The sequence below is a fragment of the Callithrix jacchus genome, chromosome 1, assembly GCF_049354715.1.
Source record: "Callithrix jacchus isolate 240 chromosome 1, calJac240_pri, whole genome shotgun sequence".
Classification (NCBI taxonomy): Eukaryota; Metazoa; Chordata; class Mammalia; order Primates; family Cebidae; genus Callithrix; species Callithrix jacchus.
In genome coordinates, this window is record NC_133502.1 from 79,254,881 (window position 1) to 79,269,380 (window position 14,500).

A 14,500-nucleotide genomic window follows, 5' to 3' on the forward strand; every position below is an offset into this window, starting at 1 on the left:
TTTTCTTCTTTTTTTTTTAAGAAAAGGTATCATCCTGTTACCCAGTGGCAATCTTGGCTCACTGCAACCTCTGCCTTGTGTTTTAAGTGATTCTCAGGCCTCAGCCTCCCAACTAGCTGAGATTATAAGTATGTACTATCATACCTGGCTAATTTTTGTATTTTTAATGGAAGTGGGATTTCACCATGTTGGCCAGGCTGTTCTCAAACTCCTGACCTCAAGTGATCCATCAGCCTAGGCCTCTCGAAGTGCTGGGATTACAGGCATGAACCACCACATGAACCATAGCCAGATATGTCTATTTCTTTTAATCTGCCAGTTTTACCTTCATATATTTTGATGCTCTGTTATTAAGGTTACAAACCTTTATGGTTGTTACATCTTCTTGATGAATTGACCATTTCATTATTATGTAATGTTCCTTGTAGACAGCTCTTTTATTCATTCTAACAGTCTCTGATATTTAATTGGAATATTTAGTTCATTTACATTTAACATAATTCTTGTTATGTTTGGATTTGGATATCACACATTATTATTTTATTTCTGTTCATTCAGCAACAGTCCGTTTTGAACAGTTTGAACAGCTTGTTTTCTGTTCTTTCCTGCCTTCTTTTGGGTTGATACAGTATTTTTTAAGAATTTTATTTTAATTTTTCTATTGAGTTTTTATACTTCTTTGCTTCATATTTTTAGTCATTGTTCTATTGATGAAATACTCATTGTCAGCTTTTTGCAGTGTACCTAATAATGTACTGCTTCATGTAAAATGTAAGTTTCTTGTAATAAGTCATGCTATTCTCATTTTAAGGAATGTAGGAATGCTAAGTGTATTGCCTAAAATATCTAGCTGATAACTACCTAATACTTAAATTTCAAAGGTTATACCAAACTTACATTTATAGAATGTACCCAGTTTAGTTTTGGAATATATTTATATCCTTTTTAAAACTTCTGTGTTCTCTGTGCTAACATTTTGTTTAAGAGTTTTGCTTCTATGTAAGTAAGAGAACTTGGCTTGTAAATTTTCTGTTTTATAATGTTCTTGTCAGGTTTTCTTAAGTTATGTTGAACTCATGAAATGAGTTAAGAATATTTTCCCCTTTTTCTAAATCCTGAAGGGGTATGTTACAGATTGGTATTATATTTTTCTCAAGCATTAGGTAGAATTTATTGGTGAAACTATATGGCCCCTAATTTTCTTTGTAGAAGGTTTATAATTACATACTTAGGTTTCTTTCATGGTTTATGGGTATGTAAATTTCCTTTTTGTCAGTTTTGATAAATTCTATTTCTACATTTCATGTAAATTTTCACATTTATTGGCAAAGCATTATTATGGGTTATACATATTTTTCGTTTGCCTTTTCTCTTCTCTTTTTTCTTTATCAATTTTGCCAGGCATTTATTTTAAAAATTATTTCAAAGGATGATTATTTGGCCTCATTGATCATTTTCTTTTCATTTATTTATTATATGTTTATTATACTTTAAGTTTAGGAGTACATGTGCAGAATGTGCAGGTTTGTCATATAGGTATACACGTGCCATGGTGGTTTGCTGCATCCATCACCCCATCATCTACATTAGGTATTTCTAATTTTTATTGTATGCTTTAGTAATTTCTGCTTTTTTGTGTTAAATTTTCTGTATTTTCATAAGTTTTTGAGATACATTCTTTGATATCTGATTGATAGTCCCTCATCTTTCCTAATACACATGCTCCTTGACTTACAGTGGGATTGTGTCCCCATAAACTCATCGTAAGTTGAAAATATTGTAAGTTGAAAATGCATTTAATACATTAACCTATTGAACATTATAGCTTACCCCATCCTACCGTAAACATGCTCAGAACACTTATCATTAGCCTTTAGTTGGGCGAAATCATCAAACACAATGCCTATTTCATACTAAAGTGTTGAATCTCATATAGTTTATTGAATATTGTACTGAAAGTAAAAAACAATGTATGCGTACTTGTTTTATTGTTTCTTCTGATTGCATATTACTTTTACACCATTGTAAATTGAAAAATTGCAAGTTGAACTGTCATAAGCTGGGAACTGTCTGCAATACTCATTTAAGTCCCTAAGGTACAAGCTTTTGCTGTATTCTACAAATTCAACATATATTGTTATTATTTTATTCAAATATTTTCTGATTTATATTGTGAGCTCTTTGAATTCTGTTCCTTACTGTCCAAACATTTGAAGATTTTCTGCTTCTATTTTTGTTATTTCTAGTTTATTGTATTGTAATCAAGGAAAATATTCTGTATGGTTTCCGTATATTGAAATGCATTGAGGCTTCTGTGGCCAGGCATATGTCAACTTTTTTTTTTGAGATGGAGTTTCACTCTTGTTGCCTAAGCTGGAGTGTGATATCAGCTCACTTCAACCTCCACTCTCGGGTTCAAGCAATTCTCTTACCTCAGCCGGGATTATGGGCTGGGATTATAGGCACACGCCACCATGCCTGCTAATTTTTTTGTATTTTTACTAGAAACAAGGTTTCACCATGTTAGCCAGGTTGGTCTCAAACTTCTGGTCTCAGGTGATCCGCCTGCCTCAGCCTCCCAGAGTGCTGGGATTACAGGTGTGAGCCACCATGCCCAGCACATATGTCAACTTTGGTAAATATTTCACATGTCCTTAAAATGAAACTGTGCTTTGCAGTAGTGTGCAGTGTTTTAGCAATGTTCATTAGGTCAAGTTTGACAATCATGTTATTGAAATCTGTATCTTTACTAATTATTTTGTTTGTTCTTGATGAGTTATTTTTAAATCTGCCATTGTGCTTGTAGACTTGTCTAATAAATTTCAGTAAATTTTTCTTTCGTTCTTGATACATTTAGACTTCTTAAAATTTCCAAGTGAACTAATTTTATTATCAATATTAAGTTAAAGTGTGCCTCAATTTCATGATATTTGCCTCAGCATCTATATCTGATATGAATATAGCTGTATGAATTTTCTTTGATTTTTGTTTATGTGGTCTATCATTTTCATTTTTGAATTAGAACTGTATCCCTTTTCTTTTTTAGGTGTTTTTCTTGTAAATAGCAAGGAAATAATTTTATTTGTCTGACAATCTTTATCTTTTGCTTAGACTATTTAGTCCATTTCCATATAAAGTGCTTTCTAGTATATTTGGCTTTAAACTTAGTATTTTACTATTTGTTTTTTATTTATTCCATGTTCTGTTTTTCCTACTTTTTTTGTGTCCTTTTGGATAGATTCATATTACTTTATTATCTCCTTTTATTAGGTACACCTTTTTTATTCTTTTATTAGTGGTTACCCTTAGAGGTTACGACAGATATCATTGATTTATCATAATCTAACATAAATTGGTACTTTAATTTTCTCCTGACAGCATAGTGACCTCAGAATATTATAACTACACTTGTGTTCTTTCTGACTCACACGTTTGTTGCCATAGCTTTTAATTCTTCTGTTACTTGATTTCAATGAAACTTTTTTGTTGTTTGATAATGTCAATTAATACATATATTTTGTATATATTTATCATTTTTGTTGCTCTTAATTTTTCCCTATGTCACTGATGTTCTGTTTAGTATCATTTTCCTTGTGCCTGAAAACATTCCGTACTTACTTTCTTTAGTGTGGCTTTTTCGGTGATGAATTGGCTCAGTTTTTGGTAGTCTGAGAATCTTTACCGTTCATTCTTGAATATCGTCAGTACGTATAAAAATCTAGGTTGCTTTTATTAGCACTTTGAAAATATTCTATTGTATAATATTTCCCGTTGTTTTTGCTGCAAGGTCAGCTGCTTGTCTATTTGTTTGTGTTTTTATTTTTTTATTTTGAAACAGGGTCTTGCCATGTTGCCCAGGCTAGAGTGCAGTGTGGTGCAATCACGACTCGCTGCAGCCTCATTGCCCTGGGCTCAAGCAGTTCTTCTATTTTAGCTTTCCAAGTAGGTGGGAATATAGGCATGAGCCACCCTGTACCCAGCTAATTTTTGTAGTTTTTGTAGAGATGGGATTTTGCCATGTTGCCCAGGCTGGTCTTGAATTCCTGGGCTCAAATGATCTACCCACCTCGGCTTCCCAAAGTGCTGAGATTACACGTGTGAACTACCATGGCCAGACCAGTTGTTACTTTTTTGTAGATAATCTGTTTTTTCTTCTGACTGCTTTTAACAAACATTTTTCTGTCTCAGGTTGTTTCAGTGTACCTGCTTGTGTTTTTTTGTTTGTTTGTTTTTGGTTTTCATTTTGTTTTGGTTTTGGTTCTTAGAAGAAGATCTTGAGTCTGTGGCTTGATTTTTAAAGTCAGTTAAGTTTTCAGCTTTTATTTCTTCAGATGCTTCTCCTGTATCATTTATTTCCTTCTATCATTTGGGATTCAGATTATAGGTATCCACACCCTTATTAAGTATACTTTTTTTCTATAGTTTTTCTGATTCTCTCAGTTTTTTGAATTACAAAGTTTTATTCTTATATACTTTATTTTGTAAGGTAATGATCAGTTATTTTCTCCCATTTGGATACTTCATATACGTTTCTTCTCAATCTTTAAAACAACCCTGCCAGTATTATTTTTTGCCATTTTTACAGATACTATTCAGGGAGGTTAACTACCTTGCCCAAGTTCACATAGCAGCCAAGCAATCAGAGCTAACATTTGAATCAGTCTTACCAGTTCAGTATTTCTTGCCCTTTATTATAGGAGGTTACGATTCCTTTTTTTCTGTTTTTCTCACTTAAATTTTGGAGACTAGCTGTTACTCAAAATGTTGTATATATTAATGAATTCGTCTATCTTAACATTTTGCCATTTCACCTATATTTATTAGATAATAGAAGTGTACAAATTTATGGGCCAAGTATTATCTTTAAGGAGTTTATGTTCTACATGGAAACAGGAATGCATACAGTTTATTCTAATAGAGGATATGAAGAGATAGTTTCCATGGTTAGAAACAAATAAGAAGATAGTGTCTCAAGTGATGGAATTAAGAAAGAATCCATTGGGTAGGTAGAAGTTATCATGGAAAAGATGGCAATGTGAGGAATTTTGTTTGTTTACAAGGGTAAAAAACGTTGTTACAAATAAAGATAATCAGTACTAACATTTCATGTTATATTTTCCCCCCAACAAATCTCTTTGTACATATTTCATCACTTATTGGATAGTCATGTAAGCAGTGAAATTTTGTATGTCGTGATACATTATACACAGTGATTGAAAAAGTCTTTTTTCTCAGGTTATTTCATTTCTGGCTGCAGTTTTGCAAAAAAAGGGAACTCGTGAGGATATTGAAAATAACATGCCAGAGTTTTTACTAAGAAGTATGAACAAGGAACCTTCTTCTACAGCAAAAAAGGTAAAATCTCTAGAAATAGTCTACTCATGATGCTGGTATTACAAAAACATATAGAAATATTTAAATATATACATTAAAATTTATTAGCATAAATTTTAAAGCATAAGAATTTAAAGATGTTATTAAAATATTTGTTTTATAGGCCTAGTTTGAAAGATTATCAATTTTATCCTTAAGTTAAATTTGATTGACTCTTATAATGGCAAAATAGAATTTCAGCATGATTTTGCTTTGGGGTTTTAAGGTTGCTTGGCTGGATTTATATGATTTCCTTAGGTCGATTTGTTAAACTTCTATGAATGTATATGTAAAGTTAATTGAAGCCTTCATTATATTGTTTTTTATTTACGTGAGAAGGAAAAGGAGGTAGTTATAGATATTGGTAACAAAAGTACGTACATCATCAATGTATTTCAAGTTGCCTAGCTGACTAATTGCATCCAAAAAATATGAAATATATTCTACCAATACAGGAAAGTTAGAATCAAAGAGACTAGGTCTGTACTTATTTTTGCCTCTGCCCATGTGACTGTGCTATTCATATCCATACTTTTCTCCTTCATAAATGTATGTTCATAAATATGTTATATGTAATCAAGGACTTGAGAATCCACACATTTTGGTATCCAAGAGAGGATGTTGTACATTGCTATTTATCTTACAAAAAAGATATCTAATAGAGGAATGAAATATTTAAAAAAGTATATTATACTTACATTTCTTTTAAAAAATATCCTCAGCATTCAGGAAACCAGATAGGAATAAAAATGAAGTGATTTTATGAAATTTTTATTATATTTGGTAATGCATTACTTACCACAGGTTTTAAAACAATTCTTTTATACAAGTCTTACGTACAAGATGGCTGAGAAGTCCACATTTACTCTTGTCTGTCATAAGGACCATTTCAATGCAAACTTTTCAGAAGTACTGACTTAAGATACTGTATTTGCTGCCATTTTAAATTTTCTTAATTTTTTAATATCATAAATGCATCCTGAGTATCAGATTCAATGTGATCCTGAATAATGGCTCCTAATGTATTTTAAGTATTCAAGAGCTCAAGTACCATTTTTAGCTCTGGATTCAGTTGTTCCCTGGTCCTAAACGTCACTACAGAGCCTGTGTATCTCTTATATGCCACTGTGACAGCAGACAGGAGAGAGAAAGAGGGGAAAGTAATATTTTAAAGTACAGGGCAAGAATGGGCCAGGCACAGTGGTTCATACCTGTAATCCCAGCACTTTGGGAGGCCAAGGAAGATGGATCGCTTGAGCCCAGGAGTTAAAGACCAGCTTGGGCAACATGTCAAAACCTCTTCCTACTAAAAATACAAAAAGTTAGTCAGGTGTAGTGGTGTGTGCCAGTAGTCCCAGGTACTTCAGAGGCTGAGGTGGGAGGATCACCTGAGCCCGGGGAGGTTGAGGCTGCAATGAGCCATGTTTGCACCACTGTACTCTAGCCAGGGCAATAAAGTGAGACCTCTGTCTCAAAATAAATAAATAAATAAAATAAAGAACAAGAATGAAAGAAAAGAAAGTTAACAAAGATACTCATTTGATGATGTGGTAAAATATGCTAATAATGGTTACCTTAATTGATACTAATTCCTCTTCTTTCTTTCCTTCTTTTCTCTTTATATATATGTGTATATTATATGTATGTGTATGTGTATGTATGTATGTATGCCTATGAGATGTATCATCACACACACACACACACACACACACACACACACGAGTTGTCTCTTGGTATCTATGGGGGATTGGTTCCAGGATCTCTCTTGGATACCAAAATGTGTGGATTCTCAAGTCCTTGATATAAAATAGTGTGTTTGCATATAACCTATTCATATCTTCCATATACTTTAAATCATCTGTTGTTTACTTAGTGCAATGTAAAGTCTGCATAATTAGCTTTTATATTGTATTGTTTAGGAAATAATGACAAGGTCTGTGTACATGTTTAATGCAGATGGAATTTTTTTAGCATTTCAATTTGTAGTTAGTTGAATCCAATAATGTGAAACCTACAGATATGGAGGGACAGCTGTACATTCCTTGCTATAATGTACATTGATATTTATATTCTTCAGGTGATTTCTTTATTTATTTTCAGACTTTTTATATTGTAATAAATTAGCTTAAAGCTGTAAGTATTCCTTTGGGCCAGGCATGGTTGCTCATGCCTGTAATCCCAGCACTTTGGGAGGCTGAAGCAGGAGGATCACTTGAACTCAGGAGTTTGAGATCAGCCTGAGTACCATGAGGAGACCCTATCTTTACAGAAAATAAAAAATACAACAATTAGCCTGGTGTAATAGTGTGTGCCTGTGGTTCCAGCAACTGCGGAGGCTGAGGTGAGAGAATCACATGAGCCCGGGAGTTCTAGGCTGCACTGAGCTATGATCATACCACTGTACTCCAGCCTGGGCAACGGAGAAGACCCTGTCTCAAAAAAAAAGTTCCTTTCAGTTCATTTTTGGCTGTGTTCTATAGTTTTTAATATGTAGTCTTTTCATTAGGCTTTTCTAAATTATCTGTGGCCCCAATATTTATTTTTCTTTTACTGAAGTACTATTTAAAATAGAAGTTTTAGAATTTTCTAGTGAATAGCTATTGTTGGGGCACAGGATGATGGGAGGGCTGAGCCCTTTTTGATGATTTCTAGTATTTTTGCGTCAGATAACAGCCTTGATGGTTTTTTCTTTGTGCTTAAATTCATGGTCAAGTTTTTTATGCTTTGATGTTCTGCATTGTGTAGTCTCTCTTGTTTTAAAATGTTGCTTACATTGTGCATGCTTTCTAATCACGGTCACATGTTCTATGTATTTCTGTTTAATCATGTTTGTTTAATTGCATTGTTAAATTGTTTAATACTGTTATTATTTTCTTTTTTTCTGTTTGAGTAGTTGGATCTGGAAAGAAATATATTCAGTTTTCTCATTATGACTTTCAGTTTATTTTTCTTTGTGTTCATATCAACTTTTGCTTAACATCTTCAGTTAATTCTTCAGAGGTTGGGCATGGTTGTTTGTGCCTGTAGTCCCAACTACTCAGGAGGAGGAGGTAGGAGGACCTCTCGACCCCAGGAGGTTGAGGCTGCAGTGAGCCGTGATTGTGCCACTGCACTCCAGCTTGGGTGACAGAGTGTGACTCTGTCTCAGAAAAAATATGTAGGGAGGGTAAATTTTATGTGCTTGTATATTGCTCTCATACTTGATTATCTATTCAAAATTTTCTTTTATAATGACCAAACTAATTGTATTATCTTCTGTCACTCCATATTGCAGGTGATAGTTCAGTGTCATCCCAACTTTTTTCCTTGGAAAGGATTTTTTTAATTGTTTGGAAGTATTAAGAACTTTTTTAATCGATGAAATTCAAAAATTTCTGTGAGCTCTATCACTTACCATAGAATTCCTCCAAATAAGTTTTGCTTTTGAAAAATATATGCAGTACTTTACGTAGGGAAAGTTTCGTACTGATGCTAGAATCAGCTTCTTTGAAGCAAATGACTGGTGTAACTTTTCCTTCTTAAAATTACTTGGCCATTATTTTTCTTGACTCAGTCTTTCCAGTTACCTTAGTTGCTTTGTTGAGTTTTATTTTGCTTGTTGTTGTTTTTAGGTTCCTTCTAAGAAAAGTAAATTTTTTAGTAGGGGACGACAGAGGGAGTTTTTGCTTTAGAGATGTAGGCTGGAATGCTCAGTTCTTCAAGTGCGCCAGTTCTCATCTGCTCCTGCACTGTTAGGACCGCTGGTACTAGCCTTCCAGGCATTCGAGCACTATTATGGATTTATTATGTTTGTTCTTTTGTTTCATTGGCATCCACACAAACATGTATTGAGTTAGTCATTTGAACTGGAATTCAGAGGTTTTTGTTTTTGTTTTTTTTGAGATGGAGTCTCACTCTGTCACCAGGCTGGAGTGCATGATCTTGGCTCACTGCAACCTCCGCCTCCTGGGTTCAAGTGATTTTTCCTGCCTCAGCCTCCGAAGTACCTGGGACTGCAGGTGTGCACTACCATGTCCAGCTAATTTTGTATTTTTAGTAGAGATGGGGTTTCACCATGTTGGCCAGGATGTCTCGATCTGACCTCGTGATCCGCCCGCCTCGGCCTCCCGAAGTGCTGGGTTACAGGCGTGAGCCACCATACCTGGCCCAGAGTTTTTAATGGAATCACTAGTAACATTCTACAGTATTTTCCAGAAGTAAATACAAAGATGATAACTTTGAAATCTTCAAAAGATAAATTTATATTGGTTCTTTTAAAACAATGTACGTTTTAAAAAGACGTTTATGAAATACAGAAGAAATAAATACTTTTATATTTATTTGCTAATGCCAAAATTACAATCAAATTCTGAAAAGTTAATGTTGAAACTTTTTGAAAAAAGTCCTTTAATGAACTGAGTATAACAAATTAAGGAGTGGTGAGTTTAAGGCATGTGTGTGATACGATACATCTCATATATATTTAAAAACTTTTCAAGTGTGAATAAATCATCTAAGAATGCATGAATGTTTTTTGCCAAGAATAAATTCTTTTTCTTTTTTCTTTTTTTTTTTAAATTGCATTTTAGGTTTTGGGGTACATGTGTTGCATAGGTACACACATGGCAGTGTGATTTGCTGCCTTCCTCCCCATCACCTGTATCTGGCATTTCTCCCCATGCTGTCTCTCCCCAACTCCCCACCCCCCGCTGTCCCTCTCCTATTTCCCCCCGACAAACCCCAAGGAATAAATTCTTAAAGGAAGATACACAAGCTCTACATTTTAAACATTGATTTTTGGAATAGTTCTTTAGATTTAGGCTGTTAAGTTTTGATTGGAATTCAGTTTTTATGCATCAGTAAATTTATTATAAAATGTTACTATCTTGCATGATAAAACTTTAGAGATTCTAAGTAAAATTCGTAATTAATATGGAAGAGGAAAAGATTTGTAGCAATCACAATACCGGTATCAGTAGAAATTTCAGTGACAATTGAACAAAAATATTTTATAATTATTTTATTTACTATACACTATTTTTTTAATTTTTCATATGTACCAAGAGGATTATGCACATGATGCCACTGTGGGCATCCTTTTTTAAAAAATTTATTTATTTTACTTAAGGTGCATACTATATCTGGCATTTCTCCCTGTGTTACCTCTCCCCACCCTCCCTTCCCTCCCCACCCCAAGCTGTCTCTCCCCTAACCCCGCAACTGTCCCTAGTGCGTGATGCTCCTCTCCCTGAGGCCACGTGTTCTCGTTGTTCAACACCACCTATGAGTGAGAATATACGGTGTTTGCCATCCTTATACCTTTAAACCTTTGTATTTGGACAACTTTTGCAATCATAACTGTAGGATAAATTCTTAGTACTGGAGTTGTATAGTAGGTAGAACTGGATTTAGAGGATTACATTTTGATAGCTGGAGTTAAATTACTCCATATCCCAACAGTGGTATATAAGAATATCTGTTTTTACCTTTTCATTTGCACTAGGTGTTAGCAAACATAAATCTGTGACTTCCTGAGAGGTTTAACATTTTTATCTTGCTTTGATTTATATTTCTTTAATTTTGGGTGTAGCTGTAGCTATTCAATTGCTTAAAAGCTATTTTTAAATCTAATTCTTGTTTTTAATCATAGTCCTTGATTAATAGTTATTAATGATATATTCTGGAATTTAATTTTTTGTTCATTATATGTTTTGAAAATATTTCTTCCTCACATAGAGTCAGCTTTGAATTAAGTATTGATTTTTAAATTTTTTAGGTAGTTACATGTATTGGTTTTTATAGTTTCTGGGTTTTATATTTGCCTAGAAAAGCCTTTTGTACTCTAAAATTATAAATAAATTCACTCATGATTCTTTTATAATATGTGTGATTTTATTTTAAACCTTTGTATGTTTGTTTCAGCTAGAATTTGTTGTAGGTGTCTAGTGATCCAATTTTATTTTTCTCAGATGGTTAGCCAGTTATCTTAATGTCATTTGTTGAGTAAACCCGCTTTTCCAGTGATTTGAAGGGCCACTTTGGTGTAAAATTGAAGTCTATTTCTAGACATATTATTCTGTCCTAATTATTTATTTTTTCATTTCTCTTCCAGTGCTAAACAGTTTTAGTTATATTAGCTTTATAATTTATTATTCCATAGTTTCTCAAGTTATCTCAATTTAGGAAAAATTTATTTTTTCAAATTTCTCCTAAACACCTATTGATATATTAGTTAATATTTTGTTGAATTTATAGTTAACTTTTCTTGTCATTTACAGTCTTAATAGTCCTTGTTTACTTCTCTTTTTTAATTGCAAGGTTTGATATTTATTGATATGGTTTATAACTTTGTGTTTTGATAGAATATCAAGTTTGGTATTATTATGTCGTTTTTATAAAAAGCATTTGGAAGGGCTCCTGACTACAGTGGATTCTAAACTGAAATTTCTATATATTAAATAATCAGAGCATACCAAAGGAAAAATTGTCAGCTATATACACAGTAGGGTAGGGTATAAATTAACATGTTGGGTATTTTTGAGAGAGGTAAGAGTGCAGAGATAAATACAATAATTTTTTTTTTTTTAGAACTTTGAGTTTTCTAGCAGATTTCAATTTTACGTTTTGTAATTTTTCTGTAAAGGTACAGTTTATTTTTCATTTTGATACCACACTTCTTCTCTTGTGAAACTTTTGTTTCGCCTCTACTGATCTGTCACTGTTCTCTGAACATACATTATTATTCCTAACTTAGCATTGACATGAATGGTTTTATTTATTCATTTATCTATTGAACACCTTCTGTTTTCCAAGTACTATGTGAAGTTCTGAAGTTACATTGGTAAATAAGAAAGTTATACATCCAAGGACATAGACTTTTTGATTGAAGGTGCTAATGTGGTATGTCATCATAGTTAAGAGTTTTAGAATTAGACAGACCTGAGTTCAAATACTTAACTTTGCTACTTAATAGCAGTATGACCTTGAGTGTGTTGTTTAATATCTCTGTACCTCAGTTTTCCTCATCTGTTTGTTTCTGTGTAAAGTCCCTGAGTTAATTTCTATAAACTACTTCTAAAGCCCTTGGCACACAGTAAGTGCTCAGTAATGGTTATGTTAGTTATTATTAATGCTATTACTACTTCTTCCACAAAAATTATCACACATTAATCTTTGAGTATCTCATTGCGGTCCACAGCACATCATTTTTCTTTTTTTTTTTCTTTTTAAGAATGGAGTTGATATTTACTGAAATTGACATATTTTTTTGTGGGGACAATGTTTGGGGGCAAAAAGCTCAGTTTTGAATGTTAAATTTAAAATCTGTTTAGACATTCAAGTGAAGATGTCAGGCAGCTGGAGAGAGGAATCTGATGCAGAGGCGAAAGGTGTAAGCTGCAGATGTAAATTTGGAAATTATCACTAAAGAGAAGATACTGAAAACTTTCAAACAAGAGGTTAACAGTTTACTACTGATCTCTGTAAATGACTTTTTTTTTTTTTTGGAAAGAAAGAAAAAAGGAGTGAAAGGAATAAAGAGGAAGAAAAAGAGGGAGAGAGAATGGGAATGTAGCTTTATTCTAAAGATGGGTATTAATAATGGCCAATCAATATTTTGTGTATTTAAGGTGGAGAATGTATATTTTGTGTATTTAAAGTGGAGAGCTCTATAAGTATTTATTGAGTTTACTTGTTCCAGATCTGAGTTCAAGTCCTGGATATCCTTATTAATTTTCTGTCTCGTTGAGTCTAAATCTCTTTATGGGTCTTATGTATCTGGGTGTTAGGATCGTTAGCTCTTATTGTTGCATTGATCTGTTTACCACTATATCTTTGTTGCTTTGAAATCTATTGTATCAGATGCAAGAATTGCAACTCCTGCTTCTTATTTATTTATTTATTTATTTTTGCTCTCCATTTGGTTGGTAAATCTTTCTCCATCCCTTTGTTTTGAGTCTTTGTGTATCTTTGGACGCGAAATGCGTCTGGATGTAGCATACCGTTAGGTTTTGGCTATATCTTTTGATTGGGGGATTTAGTCAACTTAAATTTAGGGTTACTGCCATTTGATGTTAACTGGCTATTTTATCCATTCATTGATGTAAATTCTTCTTTATGTTGATGCTCTTTACTGTTTGGTATATTTTTAGAAAGACTAATACTGGTTGTTCCTTTCGATGTATAATGCTTCTTTCAGAAGCTCTTGTAAAACAGGCCTGGTGGTAATAAAATCTCTGAGTACTTGCTTGTTCATAAAAGATTTTATTTTTCCTTCAATTGTGAAGCTTAGTTTGGCAGGATATGAAATTCTGGGTTGAAAACTTTCAAGTTCTCTTCTTTAAGGATGTTGAATATCTTTAAGGATGTTGAATATCGGCCCCCACTCTTCTGGCTTGTAGGGTTTCTGCTGAGAGATCTGCTGTAAGTCTAATAGGCTTCCCTTTGTGGGTAACCTGACCTTTCTCTCTGGCTGCCCTTAGTATTTTCTCCTTCGTTTCAACCCTGGTGAATCTAACGATTATGTGCCTTGGGGTTGCTCTTCTTGAGGAATATCTTTGTGGTGTTTCTCTGTATTACCTGGGGTTGAATATTGTCCTGCTTTGCTAGATTGGGAAACTCTTCCTGAATAATATCCTGAAGAGTATTTTCCAGCTTGGATTCATTCTCTCCGTCACATTCAGGTACACCTATCAAACGTAAATTAGGTCTTTTCACATAGTCCCATATTTCTTGGAGACTTTGCTCATTCCTTTTTATCCTTTTTTCTCTATTCTTGTCTTCTCGTTTTATTTCATTAAGTAGGTCTTCGACCTGATATCCTTTCTTCTGCTTGATCAATTCAGCTATTCAAACTCGTGCATATTTCGCTAAGTTCTCGTGTTGTGTTCTTCAACTCTGTTAGTTCATTTATATTCCTCTCTATATTGTCTATTCTTGTTAGCATTTTGTCAAACCTTTTTTCAAAGTTCTTAGTTTCTTTACGTTGGGTTAGAACAAGTTCTTTTAACTCCCAGAAGTTTCTTATCATCCACCTTCTGAAGCCTACTTCTGTTAATGGCACACTGTCCTTTTCCATCAGGGCTTGTTCCATTGCTGATGAGGAACTGTAATCCCCTGTAGAGGGAGAGGGGTTCTGATTTTGGGTATT

At 33.6% G+C, this 14,500-nt stretch overlaps 1 protein-coding gene across 6 annotated transcripts in view; it reads left to right on the forward strand.

Annotated features, from left to right (window-relative positions):
- ERCC6L2 (ERCC excision repair 6 like 2) overlaps positions 1-14,500 on the forward strand; it is a 144,368-nt gene that overhangs the window by 16,348 nt on the left and 113,520 nt on the right. For 5 of the 6 annotated variants that reach the window (XM_008993723.5, XM_008993716.5, XM_078348426.1 and 2 more), the window contains exon 3: positions 5,236-5,355. The exons of the other annotated variant lie outside the window; for it this stretch is intronic. In XM_008993723.5, coding sequence (XP_008991971.4) covers positions 5,236-5,355 — 120 coding nt within the window. The remainder of the gene's footprint in view (positions 1-5,235; positions 5,356-14,500) is intronic. 6 annotated transcript variants of the gene reach the window in all.